This window comes from Salminus brasiliensis, chromosome 2 (genome assembly GCF_030463535.1).
Source record: "Salminus brasiliensis chromosome 2, fSalBra1.hap2, whole genome shotgun sequence".
In the NCBI taxonomy this organism is placed as follows: Eukaryota; Metazoa; Chordata; class Actinopteri; order Characiformes; family Bryconidae; genus Salminus; species Salminus brasiliensis.
This window is the reverse complement of record NC_132879.1, coordinates 57,571,704-57,593,137: the sequence shown is the minus strand read 5'-3', so window position 1 is coordinate 57,593,137 and position 21,434 is coordinate 57,571,704. Positions and strand designations below refer to the sequence as shown.

General features: G+C 43.0%; 1 protein-coding gene across 3 annotated transcripts in view; it reads left to right on the top strand.

Moving 5' to 3' along the window:
• The first annotated feature begins 2,813 nt into the window (after positions 1-2,813).
• Positions 2,814-21,434, top strand: part of tbc1d22a (TBC1 domain family, member 22a) — a 189,697-nt gene continuing 171,076 nt past the window's right edge. For all 3 annotated transcript variants that reach the window (XR_011979058.1, XM_072674024.1, XM_072674025.1), the window contains exons 1-4: positions 2,814-3,009; positions 4,232-4,288; positions 7,460-7,881; positions 13,132-13,311. Coding sequence is in view for 2 of the 3 variants with exons in the window: in XM_072674024.1 (XP_072530125.1) it covers positions 2,948-3,009; positions 4,232-4,288; positions 7,460-7,881; positions 13,132-13,311 (721 nt within the window). In the remaining variant the exon portion in view is untranslated. The remainder of the gene's footprint in view (positions 3,010-4,231; positions 4,289-7,459; positions 7,882-13,131; positions 13,312-21,434) is intronic.

Sequence of the window (21,434 nt, the reverse complement as noted above, 5' to 3'; positions counted from 1 at the left end):
ATAGCTGTGTCTAAAACTGTGCCCTACTCACTATATAGTGCACTGCTCAGGGTACAGACACTACTGACACTACAGACACTGGTTGGAAGATCTGCAGGCAGCTTCTCAGAGGAAGGCCGATGTTCAGACTGTCGCACAGTAATGAGGTCACTCTCGTAACGAGGTGTCTGAAATCGTTCACTACCTTGTGGAATTCCGTTCCCTAGAATAGTGCCCTACCTAGTGGTCTGGATTTTCACACGTAGGGGACGTGAATACGTGAATAGGGTCCAGTTTCAGACACAGCTTTTGAGTGTGCTTGCCCACAATGCAATGAGAAATGAAAAGGGAGTAACAATACTGTCAAAGAACAAGCTGCACTATATGGACAAAAGTATTGGGACACCTACATATTCCACCTACAGGAGCTTTTATGATTCCCATTCTAAACCCATAGCCATTCATATGGAGCTGGTCCCCCTTTTCAGCTCTGACAGCAGCCGGTCTGGAGCTCTGCAGTTATACCATGTTGCAAATTTTTTATATAATTATCTTTTTCATGATGTACTTCCACTAAAATGTTTATTATTATTATTATTATTATTACTCTTATTATTATTATTATTACTCTTATTATTATTATTATCCTTATTATTTTTGTTATTATTATTATTATTATTATTGCAGTTATCATGTATGTGTTATTGTGTGATTATGGATATTTGAGGTATTTTTATTTTTATTTTTAGTAAACTTTGGTATTGGGTATCGTCTTATAAGTGTAGTCTGTAGTCTAGTCTAGTCTATAATAATAATTATTATACAATAATAATTCATGTTAATAAAAATAATAAGATGGATGTTGTTACAAATGTCTTTATTAACGGTACTTAAAAGAACATGGGTGAATTAGGCGGCTCAATAAAATCTCTGTATTAAGCCACAGATCAGACTGACCTGACCTCTGACCTGTGGGACAGACAAAACTCTCCTGCTGTACTCATTTTTTAATGTAATTAATATTTGAAAAATTTTAATATTAAAATACGTGGCTACGGCATATTTTCTGATGAAGATCACATGACAGGTCCTATTAATGCGTGATGGCAGTCAGGCCGCTCATAGAGAACACTGATAGTAATGAAGGTGATCACATGGGGGAAACGTGCGTGATCTGACCGTGAAGCTCATCACGCTGCGTTAATATTTAATAGATGATTTATTGTACAGTAATAGCGAGTAGGTGAGGAGGTAGAGCTCACACTGAAAGGTAAATACTGATGATGGTGTGACTTTATAATATTATGTTTGCAGTATTTGTCTGACGCTCTTCTCCAGAGCGACTTACAAAATCACTCGTACTACAGGGGCGGGCCAGGGTAGTGTTAGGAGTCTAACCCAAGGACTGTCCAAGTTGAGTACACTCAAATATCCACAAAACACTATATAGTGCACGACATAGGGTACAGACACCACTACCAAATGTAGGGTTCCACAATTTGGTAGAGGGTTCCACAATTAGGGTTCCACAATTTGGTAGTGGTGTATGAAAACATAGTGCTACATTTTTGTAGTGCACTGCAACAATCCCACAATGCACCACAATAAGTAGTCTACAAACAATATCTGTACCCTACTCACTATGTAGTGCACTACTTTGAGGATCAGTCATTTTCAGTGCACTCTCACAATCCCACAATGCAACACAATAAGTAGTCTACAAACAATAGCTGTGTCTGAAACTGTGCCCTACTCACTATGTAGTGCACTACTTTGGGGTTCAGTCATTTTTAGTGCACTACAACAATCCCACAATGCACCACAATAAGTAGTCTACAAACAATATCTGTACCCTACTCACTATGTAGTGCACTACTTTGAGGATCAGTCATTTTCAGTGCACTCTCACAATCCCACAATGCAACACAATAAGTAGTCTACAAACAATATCTGTGCCCTACTCACTATGTAGTGCACTACTTTGGGGTTCAGTCATTTTTAGTGCACTACAACAATCCCAGAATGCACCACAATAAGTAGTCTACAAACAATACCTGTGCCCTACTCACTATGTAGTGCACTACTTAGGGGTTCAGTCATTTTATTAGTGCACTGTAACAATCCCACAATGCACCACAATAAGTAGTCTACAAACAATACCTGTGCCCTACTCACTATGTAGTGCACTACTTAGGGGTTCAGTCATTTTTAGTGCACTACAACAATCCCAGAATGCACCACAATAAGTAGTCTACAAACAATATCTGTGCCCTACTCACTATGTAGTGCACTACTTAGGGGTGACGTCGTGTTAGGAGTCTTGCCCAAGGTCTCCTATGGGTGTAGGGCAGCATATGGTCACCCAGACCGGGAATTGAACCCCTTGGTGTTATCCGTTATCTGTTGTGCCACACCAACCTCCTAAAAATGAACTAAAATGACCTAAAATCCCATAATAACCACTTTTTGTTCCGTTTCTCAGCTTGACAAAATAAAATAAAAAATATATTAATATTTTTCTCTGACTTTTATTGAAAGTTAACAAGATTTTTTTCTTCTGTATAAAAAGTGAAAACAGGTCACCGGCATGGCGCGCACTCCGGCTGATTTCCGGTTCATTATTTATTTATTTAATTAATAATTATTTATTTATTACACATATTTGTAGGTTTTTAAATGTGATTAATATCAAAATTATTAATTGAATTATTTTGATCCAGTCCGAGTTTTTTAATGAAACAGCGAAACCTAAAGACTCCCAGCAGAACTTACTCCTGATTGGCTGCTCCGTCTCGCCCCGTCCAATCAGATCGCTGCTTGCTGGCGGTGGGCTGCGCCAACATGGCGGCTTTCTGAGTTTGCGAAGGAAGAGCTGCAGGTGTAAATAAACAGCGCAGGACTCGCCCGCTGGCCCCGCTCTCTAGCCCGTCTGCCGTGGAGCAGCTGCCGCTCGCACAGGGGGGCGAAGATGTCGAGTGACGGCGGTAAGAAGCAGTTCTGGAAGAGGAACACCGCCAAAGTGCCTGGCAGGTGAGTGACGTGTTCATGCTAGCTATAGCTAGCCCTGTAGCTCGGCTAGCTCTGCAGCCGGTTCTCCACAGGGCTCGGTCCAGTCCGGAGATCCTCCCCGGCCCAGCCTGCCTCCCTCCCGCACACTACCGGGCGATGGCGGTCGTCTGGGGTCGGCTCCGGCTCTCACTGCTCGGACAGACTCACACCCATACAGCTCTGCAGCTAGCCGGCAGCTAACCCGGCTAACCAGCCAGTGTCCAGCTCTGTCCAGATCACTGAGATACGCTATTATTATTATTAATATTATTAATATTATTATTAATATTATTAATATTGTTATTACATGTGTCTGTAAAGCTGTGTAGAGGTGGGAGTGTGCTTATGGACAGGGCCAGCTAGCTACTAGCTAGTTCCTGGTGGTGGCCAGCAGACCTGGAAGGCCTCAGCTCTGGAGCCCAGACTTCATTCCTCCTGGTGTGCAGTGGTCAGCACCTACCAAGAGACCAGGCTCACTGATGCTCATGGAGGTCTTGTGGAGTCCATGCTTCAGGACACCAGCCTTTCTGAGACCTCGTCCTAAACCCATAGGCTTTATTAATGTGGAGCTGGTCCTCCTCTGCTCCTCTAAGCTCTACCACCAGCACCACCACCAGCAGCAGCAGCACCACCACCAGCAGCAGCAGGTCTGGAGCTCAGGCTTTTCTGCACTCGGCCCTGACCCCGCTCTGTGCTTCACTATGGTGGTGGCTGAGCTGCTCTCTGTGAGCTGTTCCTCTAAACTCTTCCACTGTTCAATAATAATAATAATAACACCACTCACAGCTGATGGAGGAAGATCTAGGAGGAAGGTCTAAAGTTCACCAGCTGACTTGTTGCTGCTGCTGTTGTTGGTGCAGCGGTGCTGAGCTCCTATTACATACAGAACCACGCTGGAGCTCAGTGAGCTCTTCAGAACCTCCCGTTCTGTCACTGATGTGTGAAGGAAAGGCAGACTGCAGGGCTAGAGGCTGGAGTTTATATTTGTACAGCTGTGATGCAATGGGCCTGAATAAAACACCTGAATTCAGTGATTAAGAGGTGTGTCCCGATACTTTTGTCAATATAGTGTACTCGTTGTATTGTGCTGTGCTGGGTTTTCTGGATGTAATTAATGAACAGAATTAATGATTTAATGATTCTGACATGTCTGGTCGTTTTATTACTAAATATTCTGACCTTGTTGATCTTTTCTTCTTTGCAGTATACAGCATGTTTATGGAGCTCAGCATCCTCCATTCGACCCTCTTCTGCACGCTAAGTAAGTCCACATGCACTCAGAGGTCTTTATATATGCTTCTATAGGATTCCTACTCACTGTCTCTTAGCCCTCTGGGCTCTGGGTTTCTATTATTAATATTAATTAATTATATATTAATGTTATATATATATATTAATATACATTATAACATAATAATATATTAATAATATATAAAATGTGGAAATACGGTTTAACTGAATCTGTAGACTCCGCCCTCTCCGTTGCATCTCATTGCCAGATCGTACGTGACTCACATCCGGAGTTACAAGGCTGTGAAGACAGGTCGAGATACTCGTCTCCGCCTCTCACCCTGTCTGACTGGTAGACTCATTTGTCTGTCATCTGCCTCGCATCTGTAATTGGTGGATTTGTGTGTCCCTCTGTAGGTTTGTGTGAAACTGACCAGTGGACTCACAGAAACTCGTCTACTGCCTCTCTAGCTGTTTATGAATGACTATATTCATACATTCCACTGCTTTGAGGAAGCTAAGGCTCTGGTAGACCCATTTCAAACGCAAAATATAGATCACATGATCTGACCAGCTCTCAGGATTGGCTAAAATAATGGCCGATCACATATTTCCACTGAAAATCAGCTGATATGATATGTAGCCGATCGATCGTTCAGTCTCTCTCTCTCTCTTTCTCTCTCTCTCTCTCTGTCTATATATATATATATATATATATATATATATATATATATATATCTATAAATATATCTCTATCTATCTATCTCTCTCTCTCTCTCTCTCTCCCTCTCTCTCTCTCTCTTTCTCTCTCTCTCTCTCTGTCTATATATATATATATATATATATATATATCTATAAATATATCTCTATCTATCTATCTCTCTCTCTCTCTCTCTCTCCCTCTCTCTCTCTCTCTCTTTCTCTCTCTCTCTCTCTGTCTATATATATATATATATATATATATATATATCTATAAATATATCTCTATCTATCTATCTCTCTCTCTCTCTCTCTCTCCCTCTCTCTCTCTCTCTCTATATATATATATATATATAGATATTAGATAGATATTAGATAGATAGATAGATATAGATAGATAGATATGTATATATGTATGTATGTATACACACATTCCCCACATTCTCGATTCCCGGGCTCGGCAAGCTGCCACTGTTGGGCCCTTGAGCAAGGCCCTTTACCCTCTCTGCTCCCCAGGCGCTGGAGTTGGCTGCCCACCGCTCTGGGTGTGTGTGTACTCACTGCCCCTAACACACGTGTGTGTGAGTGTGTGTTCACTACCAGATGGGTTAAATGCGGAGGACACATTTCGCTGTGCGGTACCTTTTTACCTTTACCTTTATTTATATATATATATATATATATATATATATATATATATATATATATAGATAGATAGATAGATAGATATTCTGTGCAATACTCAAATTATACTGTTTATGTGCAAAATAACTCAAGAGGTGCAACAATTCGATCTGCCTTATGCAGTATGTTCCATATTATCACAATTACTGCCACTTTACCACTTTATTATATTTATATAATTTATATACATGTACATATTAATTTTTCTCCCTTTTTGTTTGATATTTAATTTTATATAGTGTTTATTTTTATGTGAACAGTTACAACTGTATTCTATCAGATTGTGAAATTGACATTTCGACATTGTGAGACACAGTATACTTTTATGAGCATATGGTCAATATTGTCTGTCAGTGTTTAGAGAGAACTGACCAACCGCCCGTATCATGACAATAAATAAAACCATATAGAAATCCCTGTATTTAATATGGGAGAGTATTTAGATAGGTGTCTGGATCTACACACCGGCTGGAGTAAACTTTAGGAGTTAAGTGAGTGCAGGTGTCTGATCAAGGCTGCAGTTTAAAAAAAAACTGATTGATTCTGTTGTGAAAACCAAGCTTGTGGTCAGAAATACCCAAATCCGTCCTTCTTTCTTTCTGCTGCTCAGCAGTCTTTAGAGACTTGCGTTCTTCATTTTCTGGTTCAGGTGCAGTTCTTTGCTGGTTGTAAGGGAAGGTGTTTGGGAGGATAACGAACATAATTAGAGGATTGTCATGTAAATGTGGCTCCTGAATGGAAGGAAGGAGGAACTGTTCGTCTGTTCCAAGCTCTTAATGAGATGTTGAGTGTGAAATTTGTGAGGATTGTTAAAAACCATTGTTTATTTTCCGTGCTCTGGGCCGAGGTTATGTATTCTTTTTTTGGGGACTTGGCCTAGTTGGTGCCTATTTTTACACAGTGTAACCTGGCAGAATAATTCATGTGAGGTGTTCATTTATTGGTTCAGGGTTCGACAATAGTTAAGGCAAGTAATAATAGTTAACAATAGTTAAGTTCAACACTGACTCTGCTACTAATTTAAAAAATAAGCCATCGGGGCCACGGGTGGTCCTGCGGACTAAGGCGATGTCACCATGATCAGAAGGTCGCTGGTTCGAATCCCAGTCATGCTGCTAGCCAGGGCAGCCGAGGCCCTGAGAGAGCACAGTTGGCTCTCCCCCCACATCGGCCAGCCGTCACTGCCATGTCCCTCCATGTCCTGGTTTAACCTGGAAGAATAATTAATGTGAGGTGTTTTTTGGCATTTATTGGTTCAGGGTTCGACAATAGTTAAGGCAAATCATGTGACCACCTGGATACGCCTAGAAAAAAAAGATGTGTAAATTCTCAAATTCAAATTCTCAAATTAAAATTCTCATATTAGATCAGTATTGTTCTCCAGGGGGTTTGGGGTGACTGCAGACCACAATATATACATGTTGCCCACAACATTAGCACCACTGATTATTAACATCCTCAGTGACATCATCTATCAAGGGGTGGATCTACATATCAGGTGGTGTTGGGGTTAAAAGCAGGAGAAATGGACAAGCGTAAGAATTCTTTTTATTGGGAATATAAAAAACGTATATATAAAATTTTAATTTGACTATATTGTTTTTTTTATGCCACTTTTCCTTCCTCAGGGTTAATTCTTCATTTCTGTTCTTATTGGTGGAAGTAGCAGTAGTAGCTCCCTTGATCTAATTTTTTGTCTGAACCTCTTCTCAGTCTTATTCCTGATGTAACTTGTGAGTCTTTGCCCCCCTGGGGTGAAAAGATGTTTCACTTGCCATCGACCAAATCATGTGACCGTCTCCCGCTTCCTCCCCCTCAGTTTGATCAAAGCCGGAAACAAGCCCCCCTCGACGAGCACGCCAGGCAAGCCGAAGAAAGCCACCACCTTCCAGGAGTTTGAGAGCATCACCAGCGATGCCTGGGACGTCGGAGACGACGACGACGAGCTCTTGGCCATGGCCGCCCAGAACCTGAACATCGAGGTCGTCATGGAGACAGCCAACAAAGTGATCGAGAACCACAGCAAGCTTCAGGAGCGAAGGCAGCAGCAGCAGGATGAGGTATTCGAGCCTGAGGAGAAAGAGGAAGAGGAGGGGCATGAGGACGACGAAGAGGAGCAGGAGGAAGAAGAGGAGGCGGCCGAGACGACAGCGGAACTGTCCTTCAGCTTGGAGCGCCTCCCCCACAGCGACAGTAGGCTGGTGAAGTCCCACAGCGAAGCACCCATCGGATCCCCGAAGGGTCAGTATCCATCTTTTATGCAGGAATGAGAGAATAGCAGCATATCGTCACGGTCACGCAAAAACCTTGTATCTCCATTTTTCTCTTTTTTCACTTTCTGCATTACCTGAATCTTGCAGCTGCTTTTTTATGCTGTATCAGAACTTGATCAATGGACCAATAGAAAGTAAAGTTACAGATGTGGAGATACAAGATTTTAGCAGGACAGCAATGTCATACAGTTACGTGCAAATGTTTGGGAACCCTTGGCTTAATGAACACTGACTCTGCTACTAATTAAAAAAATAAGTCATCGGGGCCCCGGGTGGTCCTGCGGACTAAGGCGGTGTCACCATAATCAGAGGGTCGCTGGTTCGAATCCCAGTCATGCAGCTAGCCATCTCAGGGCTGCACAATTGGCCTTGCTCTCTCTGCAGGGTGGGTAGGTGGCGCTCTCCCCCCACATCGGCCGGCTGTCACTGCCGTGTCCCTCCAGGCGCGTTGCTGGCTGCTTGACTGCGTAGGCGTTGAAGGGGGCGTGTGCTAGTCCACCTTTACTGGTGATGGAGACATTGTGGGCAATGGGGGGAGACTATGTACCGGTTGGGTAATTGGTGATTCAAATTTGGGTAAAATCGGGTAAAATGTATTTTAAAAATATATAAAAATAAGACCTCATATCTGCACTAAAGTTCTTATAGCATGGAATGCTTTGCAGAAGGCCTCTAGTTCTTCTGAAGATGCTTTGTGGATGGTCTTGCTGCACAGCTTGTTTAAGATCTATCCACAAGTGTTTCAGGATGTTTAGGTCAAGGTAGTGCTGGGCGATATGACCACATTAATACTGCGATTAATTCACCATTATACAAGCTGCTCCATGTTACTACCAAATTGCAGACAGTAGATGGACACACAGTGGGGAAAGTACTGACCGAATTGGAAAAATGTTAAAACAGGGTTTATATAAACAAAAGCAATGAGATTATGTAGATTAGAGCGTTTGAGTGTTAATTTTGATGAATTTCAGGTAATTACCAGCCTTTTCTATCCTCTTTCCTTCCTCCTTTCACTTGTGTCACTGGCAGCAACACACCCTCACACTTCACAGTTGGCAATGCAGTTTCTTTTTTCACTCCAAATAAATCTGCACTGACTTCATCAGTCACAGCACTTCCCCCAAACCTGGTCTGACTTTACTTGATGCACTATTTCATATTTCTGATGTTGAGGTTAGTGATCAAGGGTCTTATGGCTCCTTCATGAAGATTGTTTGACTGGTCACTGGATCCACACGGCTGCCAGGTGAGGCAATATCCCAGGCTGTACATATTTTACCCCAACAATAGGAGGGTGAGGTCTAGCACGTCCAGCCACCGCCTCTTCTCCAGCTGCCGGCTCACGAGTGCAGCATCTCGCTTTTCTGGAATGGAGTGTAGTCAACCTAGCGTCACCATTTCCCTGCCTTGTGTTCTAGTGTATGATCCTTTCCTTGAAGACGTTCTGCACGTTCGGTGGTTTTAATCGTCTGGTCTGTTCAGTTTTGACGTGGGAAAACTGGTCATTTCACATTTTTGCGACGCTGTGTGTAATTACATGCAGTACACCTGAGGGCAACAAGCTTGAGCTACAGTAACTCTCACATACAGTCGTTTTCATACGTGGTATGCTTTTGCAATACAGTAGAACAAAGCTCCACTCGCGTGACTTATTGCTTTGCCTTTCTTACCAGCATATGAGCATTGCAAATGAGCTAAGAGCTGAAGAGGTAGAGGTAGAGGAGCATACCCCGTGGATTTGTCCAGACCCAGGTTGCTGCACACTTTTCAACGAGTGTGTGTGTGTGTGTGTGTGTGTGTGTGTGTGTGTGTGTGAGTGAGAGAGTGTGTGAGATAATGGAGACAACAGCCAGTCTCTAGAAAGCGATGCTGTCTGAAGCTCAGACGCTTATCTGCCTGCAGTGGAGACCGGGGCAGTGATGCTGTCTGCTCCTGCTGATCCCCAAACCCCCCCCCCACCGTCTCGACCTGCGGCAGCTGATATCTGTGATTCGCAGCAGCCGGGCCCGTCGATCTCCTCTGTTTGGGGGCGGCTTGCTGTGATAATGGAGTCCCGTCTGTTAATGGAGTCTGTTCTGTCGTTGATCGGCGAGTGTGGAACCGCGAGACCGCCCCGTCAGAGTTTCCGGTCCTCGCTCAACAGAGATTGGCGTTGAAGACTCTCGCCACAGCAGCGCCCCCTTTAGGCGGGTTGTGTAATGATGTGCTAAAGCCGACGCCACAGAAATGTGAAGTATTCAGACCCGTTTTCCACATCAGAACTCGACACACCAGAAGATAAAACCACCAAATGTGCAGAACGTCTTCAAGGGAAGGGTTCTATTCCTATTCCCCACTAAACGGGTAAATGGTGACACCAGGCTGAGAACCTAAAATTCTGCCTTATCTGATCAGAGATAAGCTGATAACCCGAGGAGCCGCCAAGCAACTTTTTTTTGTGTAAAATACCTTTTCCTAAGGGTTCCTCAAAGCACATTCAGAGGTTCCTCCGCTGTTTCAAACTGAAGAACCTCTAAAGGTTCCTCAAGGATCCTCTACTTTTAACAGTGTAGAACATTCCCTAAAGGACCTTAAAGGTTCCTCCACAGTTTCCACAGAAAACCCCCTAAAAGTTCCTTGAGTAACTCCTACTTTTAACTGTGTAGAAGAAAAACAGTTCCTTGAAGGTTCCTCAAAAGAGGTTCCTCCACAGTTTCAGATGAAAGAACATTTGTTCAGGGAGCGTAAACTGATAACGGTGTACAGTACATACATTTTTTCCTCCTTATTTCAGACTGTCAGTTTTCTAAAAGTTGTTCGGGGGATTTAGGAGCACGTTCTAGATATGTCTGCGACCAAGTGAGATGGATTTCACTCTTAACATTTATTAAACGTGTGAAAGGTAGTGTATAAGAGCACAAGCAGGAGCGCTTTTTAGGTTGTGTGGTTACAGCGAAGCTGAACTGAATGCAATATTGAGCTAATTATTTATTTATTTATTTATTTATTTATTTATTATAAAAACACTCGTTTTTAAAGTGGCTTTTCAATGTGGCTCTTGAACGAAACATTCCCAGTTCATCAGAACACAGCAATATGCAATTTACTCATCCAAGCTCTGATGATCTGTTATCGAGGCCACTTCCACTGTTGGACTGGAAAGCGCGATTGATCTTTCATCAGCTTTCATCAGCTTTTACTCGAGAACTACAACTATTATTGTGTCTTTTTTTTTTTTTTTTTTTTTTTTTTTGAGTGTTTGGGGGGGGCATTCTGTTTCCAACCTGCAGCATCGTCACACCCCCTCTCTCTGTGCTGAAAGCAATGGCTTGACCAGGGTTCAGCACCTCTTCTGAAATGGAAAATGATAAAATGCAGGCAGTATTGTATGTAGCGTTTAAAGGAGGGAGGCAGGGAAGGGGTCATTCGTGTTGTCGGCCGGTGAAAGAGATTGAAAACGCTGGCCTGACCTTATCCCTCCAAAGCGGGTCAGAATAACAGCACGTCAGATTAAATAAGTTTAGTATGTGGACGCAGTGAGCTCGCCTGTGTGATTTATGCTGCTTCTAATGTTTCTGTGCTTATGACAGAACCAATAATAAGGTCCATGAGAGTCACGGCTGGTCTTTTACTGCATGCGCCCTCCCTCGCCAGAGCCTACCCTGTGATCTTGACCCCTAGACACGCTCTTTATACCTTCATAAGAATACTTTTTTCCCTTTGATTTCTTTTAAGATGAAAAATAAATATGGACAAAAGTATTGAGACACCTGCTCATTCATTGCTTCTTCTGAAATCAAGGTAAGTAGTATTAAGAGTTTCTCCTGCTTTTGTTGGAGTAACTGTCTCTACTGTCCAGAGAAGAAGACGACTTTCTTCTAGATTTTGAAGCAGAGCATTGCTGTGAGAATTTGATTGCATTCAGCGACAAGAGTGTGGTAGTCTCCCAACTCCCAAACACTGAACCCCAAAAGTACTGGATGGAGCTCCACCACCATCGTTCCAGAGGACACAGCTCTTCCACTGCTCCACAGCTCAGTGCTGGGGGGCTTAATACCCCTTTATAGCCCACGCCTGGCATTAGGCAGTATGGTTCATATAGGTTAGCCAATAGGTTCATGATTACTATCTGTTCCAGAGAGTTCCTATTCTACTGGCAGCGTTTCTCTACAGGTACTAGACAAGCTGTGTGTGTGTGTGTGTGTGTGTGTGTGTGTGTGTGTGTGTGTGTGCATTTGCACATCTGTCAGCAATAAGTGCAGCTTAAAGTAGCCGAATAATTCATTCTAAAGGGTGTCCGCAAACATTTGGACGTGTTGTTGTGTATCTCTCCTTATTGATGTGGGTTTCATTGCTGCAGTCTCTCAAGTGATCGCCGCTGACCTTGGTGGCACTCAGGAGGTCCTATATTCTGCCTCACTATTTAGCGCCTGTCCGCCGCAGAGTGGCCAGGAAGGTGCCAGTGCTTCATGCGTGGTCATTATCCCCTGAGTGTAGAGTAATGATTGCTGTTTTGCTACACATGCAGTTAGCATTACATAATTATATGTTATTACATCATTATAATTTTTAACTAGGAGTGTAGAGTATGGCTACCCTAATTAGCCATAACATTAAAAACACTGACATGAGAAGTGAATACCATTGATTATCTGGGATCTACATATCAGGCAGCGAGTGAACAGTCAGTTCTTGAATGGACAAGCGTAAGAATCTGAGACACTTGGACAAGAAGAACCAAACTGTGATGTTCTAGACAGTGACTGGGTCATCAGAACATCTCCAAAACATCAGGAGCAGGTCTTGTGGGGTGTTTACCTGTCAGTACCAACCACAGGTGCTCCACTATGGCTTGTTCAGTATCCACTATGAAGTATTTAGAATCTACTGTGAATTACTCCGTGCAGTGGGGCAAGCCTGATCCAGAGGGTAGGCAAGCACTTCAGACCACAAATGGACTGACTGAGCAGACAGCAGGGGACAGCTCAGCACATGGGGGAGGGAGAGGGGAGAAGGAATACAGAAAATAAATAAACTGATCCAGGACCATGACTAGACTGGTGTACGGCCTGTAAATTAGATAGACGGTAGTAATAGTAGATTAGAAAGAGCAGTAAGGATCAGAAACCTGTCTGATGTTTGTTTGTTTGTAAGTAGTTTGGGTATCGGCCCACACACAGGCCTTTCGGGTTCAAAGGTTAACGTTGTAGTGGTGATGTTTTTTTTCTTCCTGCAGAGATGATTGGAGAACGTTCAGCACTACACAGGCAACAGTCGCTCCCTCACCGGCCGGTCATTCCGCTGGTGGCCCGCATGGCAGATCAGAACACGTCCGGCACCCCGGCCATGACTGAGAGAGAGGCTTCCAGACTGGACAAGTTCAGGCAGCTGCTGGCGGGGCCTAACACAGATCTCGGTAAGGTGCTGCCGTACACACATGGACTTTCCTGAGGGAACAGCTTTAGCTAGATGAGACCTTCAGTTCAAGCACATTAGTAAGCTGGTTTAATGCACCATAGATTTCAACACACACACACACACACACGTACGTCACCTCGCCTAAGAGAGCATCATTATGGGAGCACTTCATTGAGAAGTTTGACAATGAGACTTGAGCCCATTTCACACCAGATAAGCATCATATGCAGTGAAAGTAAGAAATACTTACTTTCAACTCCAAAAAAGCTGTTTTTCAGTGTTTAATGACCTGATATTGTACATTTTTCAAGATTACTACATATATAATACTTTATATGATACTGCATTTGTACTGATTATAGATGGAAACCACTACCACTCGTTTAGCCAGTGTGAAAGGCTACATCAGTTGGTATAGGAGTGTATTGGCACAGACCCTGAAGCTGAAAATGGGCTTGACCACTTATAATCTTTATGCTCTGTACGTAAGCTCTCATTTGTACACTGTTAGAATCGACCTCACTTTCAAAGAACCTGGAAATAGAGTTCTGTGGCACTTCTGGTGCACAAAATCTTCATTTACTAATTCAAAAAAATCTAAATTAATTAATCTAGGGGTTATATAGTGTTAAATATAGTTAGGATATAGTGTTAACACATGATCCTTATTCTCAAGTACTGTAGTATCAAGTAAATTATGAAACACTTAATATGGAATAGGGATGCACCGATCCGATACTAGGATCAGATATTGGTCCAGAAATTAGCTGGATCTGGTATTGGATAATTAGTCTGATTTAAAGGGCTGATTCATTCACGGAACCAGATTCTCACACTGACGGTATTTTAGGCTTCATAACCCTGGATCAGAATAACCAACAGACATCATACACAGATCTTAGCGAACAGCAAGACTCCCCCTGTCTAACCAGCAGGACACCCTCGACCTGCCATCAACTATCAGCAAGGAATCTAGATTCCAGTCTTCCATATGAGGAGGCCTGAGAAAGGGAGGGGCTGCTCGCTCCTCTTTAGTCTCACAGACTTCCAATTTCAGAATAAAAGTCCTGAGCCCAGACAGCACTGTGCCGAGGTCCAGCACAGTTATTAATTTAGTGATCAATAAACAGAAATTGGGTTTATTTGTTAGTAAAGTTATGATTACGTCAATCCGGATGCCTTAAGTCTCTCCCAGATGGTAAGGAATATGGTATCGGATCGATATCGGGTATCGGCCAATGCGCAAAGTTCATATATCGGTATCTGAATCAGAACAGGAGAAATTGAATCGGTGCATCCCTGATATGTGAGAGAGCTATTCCGGCCAAAATATGCAATTAAGCTATAATTATTCCTAACATTTTCAAATTGATTCAGTTAAATGAGCTCCTTTAGACTAACACCTCTTGACTCATTTGAGCATTTTTCCACCTCTGCTTAATGAACGTACGACTCAGTGACGCTTTATAAGATGTCAGGAATACCCAGGTAGATGAAACCATGACCTCTACAGGCTATATGGGAATGAACTGGAGCAGTGCCATGGCCTGGCTGGACCTCATCCTGGAGGGTGCTTCAAATAAAAGTCCATCACTTTGTCCTATTGAAATATCCATCAAATAACCGCAGAGATCTGATGAGGGGAGAGGAGTGCTGTTAATCAAGCCTTTTAAAGCCAGGCGTGCTGGATGAAGCCAGTCTGACGCCACTCACTTCTAAGCAGGGTGACCACATTAACGCTGCGTTCACACCGCAAGCGGCACAATCGCCCAGCGCCAGATGAATCGCTGGCCGTAAGACCACCGCATAAACAAACAGAGCCTGTGTAGGCTTTATTTATTCACTGAATGTTCACAGCCTTCATCCAAAACACTGCTACATGCTAATTTACTCAATCTGCTGATGTTTAAAGAAAATGGTAGCATTCTTTAGCAAAACATTTGGAGGTTACTTGTCCTGCAGCAATGCTGAACCCTTCTCCAGCATATTATTCCTCTGTGAATACGGGAGTGATTGGCTCGCTGACTGCTGAAGCCCATTGCCTCTGTTTGGCAAAAGGAACAAATCTTCAGTAGGATTCAAAACGGTTTTCAGGGACAGTGAGAACCTGAAGTGTTCTGATTGGTAGTTGCCGCTAAATTCGCTCTCTTCACGTCACTGAACACCGCTGAGTGTCGCTGACTCTCATTGAATAGAAATGACTGGTCAGACACATCTGACACTCGTTATTGACTGGCCAAAACTGTCCCCCTACGCAGGACTAATTGTAACAGACTAAGGGGCGAGCTGTAACCGCTGAAACTGCTGGCAAGGGGGCGCAATCCAGTTAACTATGCAGTTTGAACCTGATGAGCCTTCCAGCATTAACATACGGGCACCACATTAAGCATGAAACTACAAAACCGAGCCTGAAGTAAACAGCAGCCATTCAAAATCAGTTCATTTCTATAAATGAAATGTACTTATTTATTCATGTTTATTATAATGAATTATTTTCTTTTATATATATAGTTAATAAATAAGTGTGTTTTATTTGTAGAAATTAGTTTTGAATATATAAGGGTGGTGGTGGGGGGGTATGAATCTCTGTTGTCTCTGTTGTAGGAGACTATCACCTGTGGTTGTATTAAGCTAACCTTACTGTTATGAACACACAGCATAGCAACACACAGCTCCTGGTGAATAAGATACCTTCATGACTCTACATGATGTCTTTAGGATGAATTTCGAGAATGATATATTTGAATACGGCCCAAATTTGAGATTAGATCTCTATAGGATTGTAAGTAAAGCACATTTTACGTGAAGAATTGCACCATGCTGGGGGACCATGCTGCATTTTATTCAGTGGTAATTTTAATATTATAAAGTTATTATAAGGCTAAATATATATTTTACTTAAGTGCTGCCATTGCAAAGGCATGGGGAACCTCATAGCTGTCATGAGGTGAAATCAAGTAAACACACAGCAGTACCACAACTACCCAAACCAAACATACACTGATCAGCCATAACATTAGTACCACTGACCGGTGAAGTGAGAAACACTGATGATCTTTATCTACAGTGGGATCCTCATCTGTCTAGGGTTGGATCTACATATCAGGCAGCAGGTGAACAGTGATCAGTTCTTGAAGGTGATGTTGGTGTTAAAAGCAGGAGAAGTGGACGAATGTAAGAATCTGAGACATCTCCAGAACATCTCCAGAACATCAAGCTTTTGTGGTATGCAGTGGTCACTAATAGAGCACTGTGCGCTATATGGCAATATTTCATCATATTGTGATCAATTTTATTATCAATCTGCTTTTATGAGTGTATCAGGGATATCGTTAGTGCTTAAAGAGCACTGATTATCTGCCCGTTTCATTACAAAGAGTGTAATCAGTCTTTTTTTGATATTTGATTCAATGGAGTGCAGCATATTTTACGTAAAAATCACAGTACAGTAGTTTTTTTACGCTGTTGGTAAATGTTATCTACATGACACAATATTGCAATAAATATTTAATCAAAATTTTTTTTTATAAAATCATAAAAAAGTCTTTAAATATCATTATATACAATTGTTCCAGATCGCAGATCTAGTCAGTACCTACCAAAAGTCGTCTATGACTAACCTTAACTAACCCCAACCAGCGACAGGGTCATGGGCATCTAAGGCTCACTGATGCTCATGGAGGTCCCATCTCACAAACTTATAGGACTGCTGTAAAAGATCTGCTGCTGATGTTAGTCTTGGTCCCTGCTACCACAGCAGGACGCCTTCAGGGGGTTTTGTAGAGTCCATGCCCCAAATGGTCAGATACTGTTATGACGGCACAAGGGGGACCTACTCAGTATTAGGCGTGTGGTGTTAATGTTATGGCTGCTTGGTGTTGAAGCCAAACGTACATACTTAAATAGATCTTTGCTTGATTAAATGATTCATTTTATACAAAGGAAAACCTCTTATAGAATATATATATTTTTATGGATTATTAAATATGCTTCTACAGAGCATCTTAAAGGTTTCCACTCCAATAATAATAAGAACCCTTCTAGTGCTTCTAGTGTATAATGCACATAGTAAAATACAAAATGTTTGAAATGTTATTTTTTCTCAGTTTTCTTATCATGTGCCTTAATTATTTTTATATTTTTAACATTCTGAAAAACATTAGCTACAACTCTTGTTTGATCAGTTTTTGTTTTGGCTCCAAGCGCTGCATCAGATCTGCATGATTACAGGTGAGTTGAGATAATGAGTCTCAAACAGCAGACACACAAAAAAACAACAACCCACAGGCCTAACGCGATTGTGGCTGGAGTGTTGGTTCGGAGCTTTATGTACATAAGCATCTGTAGCTCTGTAGAGATCAATGCACAATTACACCAGTCTCATCCTACATCAGAAACTTTGGCACTTCATAAAAGTTTCAAGGACTCCAGCTTTGCTCGTCCCATCTCCTGCGGTAGCTGTCAGTTTTGCAGGGATAAAAGCTCGTAGGCAGACTGATAATGAATGGAGTTTCAGGTGTAAAGACAGAGCTGGTGTGTGTGTTCTGAATAGCTAGCTAATAATCTCTTTTTGAGTTTCTATCCTCCTTATTCCCCTGCTGAATTATTTTTTTTACGCTATTTTATTATTAATTACATTCATGGCACTGGAGTTCTGCAGCAGTTCTCTCAGCACTGAGCTCAGACTATGGGATATTTCCTGATTTTTTAACAAGTTTTCAAAACCACTCTGAAATTCACTGCTCAGGGCCTCTAACGGGTCTGATGGTCGATACCGATTACTTTGAGGTTTGAGACCTTTCACCAGTCATTCTTCCATTTTGCGATCAGCTCGCAGACAGTTCAGAAGGCTATCTGATATACTTTTTTTTTTTTTTTTAAAGAGATGGTCAGATTTAGTTCATCAGAGGACATGGGGCACTCTCTTTTTTTCAAGCAAAAGCTTCTGTTGGTGATGGGATACTGTTCAGGGTTTTAAATTGAGTGCAGTTAAGTCCAACTCAACCCAAATCATAGCACCTAGTTTTGAATTCATTCATGACTGTTGCCCAACATTATTTTGCCTGAACTGAACTAAAATCCAACTGCAGCCTACCAGAGTATAGAAAGTAAAAGAGAATTCTGCTGATATTTTGAAATCTTTCAGAGCTGAATCTTTAAGATTTTAAAGGAATGTCATGGTTGGGGATAAATGTGGCAGATGGCTGACCTGTTATAACGGTAAAGTCACTTAGCTGGCTGAGGTTGAGTCACTCTGGTAATCGGCCTGGGAAACATCCGAGCCACTATGTAGTTACCTTGGTGGTGAACCTGGGAGAACATCCAAACCACTGCGTAGAGTAACTGTGGTGACAGCCATGGGGACCATATAAGCTGCAATGTAGAGGAACCTAAGGAAACATCCAGGCCGCTGTGTAGAATTGATGGTGATAGACCTGGGAAACCTCCAGGCCGCTGTGTACAATTGCTGGTGATAGACCTGGGAAACCTCCAGGCCGCTGTGTACAATTGCTGGTGATAGACCTGGGAAACCTCCAGGCCGCTGTGTACAATTGCTGGTGATAGACCTGAGAAACCTCCAGGCCGCTGTGTAGAATTGATGGTGATAGACCTGGGAAACCTCCAGGCCGCTGTGTAGAATTGATGGTGATAGACCTGGGAAACCTCCAGGCCGCTGTGTAGAATTGATGGTGATAGACCTGGGAAACCTCCAGGCCACTGTGTAGAATTGATGGTGATAGACCTGGGAAACCTCCAGGCCACTATGTAGTCACTTGGGTGGTAAATCTAGGGAAACATCCAAGCCACTATGTGAAATAACTCCGGCTGACCTCCTTTAAAAGCAGATGGTAAACGCAGGGAGGAAGAATAAAGCAGAGAGGAAAACTAAAGAAGGGTAAATACAGGCTGAAATCTGGGCTGTGAGAAATACAAATGCAACCCAGGCCGCACAGATATTTAAGAAATGACGTCTGAACCCGACTGAACCCAGCGTATATTGTCAGGTCCCTCAGGTCCACACACTTTTTTGCTTGTTTTCTTTTACCTCCTGTAGCCTAGCAGAAGATCTAGAACTGCAGTAATCAATGAGGAGAAACGGCCGTAATGGAAGGTTAAGTACATCTCATGCATGAAGTCTCCTGAGCTGACAGTCTTTTTTTAATCATTGAATGCTCTGTGAGTTTTTCTCTAAGCTCTGAAAGATTTCAGGCCTTCAGCGGTGAGTATTGGACGTTGTGCTTTTTTCCTGTGCAGCAGATGACTAAGGCTTTATTCTGTCTCCAAGGCTGTTTGCTCTGAGAGTTGGGTATGTTTGATCGATTGTGAAAGCTGTTTTCTGTCTTGTGTGCTGTCCAAAAAAAGCTGTCTTTGGTTTACCTGAAAACTGTGCTGAAAAGTTATTAAAACCAGTGACTGCAGAAAACATGGCCAGTGCAATGTCTTTCAACAGTCAAGCAGACACAGGTCTGACGCCTCTGCTGGCTGGTTGCAGTATGATGTGTACCCCTGCCCATTCGCAGATGTTTCAGAGATCAAACTCCGCCCATTTTCCTCTAAAAATCAGTTTTTAACCCTTACTCTGCTCTATCGTAAGAAGGCGGGGCTACGCTTAGGAATGAAGTGATTGACAGACAGACAGACAGCCTTGGCTGGAAGAAAGAGTAGAGGAACTTACATGAGCTGCACTTTTACTGTTGGAGCTGTTGTCCACTTACTGGACAGACTGGGAGTCCAGGGGGAAATCCCCTCTCTGCTTTTGGACTGGAAGCTCAGTGAAGACGGTCTGAGACACTGAGGCTTGGTCTGGGAGAAGGGGGTGGGTCTACCAAATGAGTACGGCAGGCTGGCGCCTGTATTTTGACTGGGTCGAAAGATGTCCACTGTATGGACAAAAGTATTGGGACACCTTCTCATTCATTGCATTTTCTGAAATTTACCATAGTAAGAAGAGTTTCTCCTGCTTTTGTTGGAGTGATTATCTCTACTAGATTTTAGGGGAGCATTGCTATGAGGATTTGATTGCTTTCAGTAACAACAGCATCTCTAACTCCCCAACCCATCCCAAAAGTACTGGATGAAGCTCCACCATCCATCCATATTCCAGAGAACACAGTTCTTCCACAGCTCCTCAATGCTGGGGGTCTTTATACCCCTCTGTAGCCCACGCCTGGCATTAGGCAGCATGGAGCCAATAGGGTCATGATGTTGATCTGCTCCAGAGAGTCCTATTCTATTGGCTGTAGTACTTCTCTACAGGGGCTAAACAAGCTCTATCTTGCACATCTTAAAGTAGCTGAATGAATTGATTAAAATGGGTGTCCACAAACATTTGGACATATAGTGTTTGTTAATTGCACTTTTTGCTTTGATTGATTTCCCTTGCAGTGATGTTGGACTGTGGGAGACACCCATAGAGCCGTGGGCAGAATGCACCGTACACTGGCGTAATCTTGACGACAGGTTGCATCCATCAGCAGACAGCCCCACAGGGGGATCACTAAAGCTGGAGGGAGGAATCTGGAGGTCCTTGAGGGTTGGCAGGGTCTCGTTTTTTATTTTTCCCACTTTGCTCTGCCTAAGCCGTCAGGGTTCCTGTCTTAATTTGGTTGTTGTTGCCTTATTAGATATCCAAACTGACGAGCCAGTCGCGGGGTGCCAGGATGAAATATGAACTTAATTCCCAGATACGTAATTACGATAAGGCGTGTGTGTGTGTGTGTGTGTGTGTGTGTGTGTGTGTGTGTTGGGGGAGAAAACATTGACAGAGATGAATCAGCCCGTTGTCCTTTCTGGGAGGTCGATGTCCTCGTCTCCCCTCCGTGACACGGCATCTGCAGCCGAGCAGCACATTGATCACCTTTTCCCTCCCTCTCCGTCTCGCCCACCAGCACACAGTTCCATTGCTTGGTCCCTCCATAGGGGGAGACATTGCCCTCTACTGTGGAGATCACAGTGCTGCTGTGAGGTAGGGAATAGCAGGAGATGGGGAGAGAGAAGCAGGCCTTAAAAGGAGAGGGAATTCCTACACCTGTAAAGCCTATATATTGATGTATAAACAACATGCCTGACTGACAGCCCTCCTTGACTGGCCCCAAAACGTGTCTGTACGTTTCCATGGCA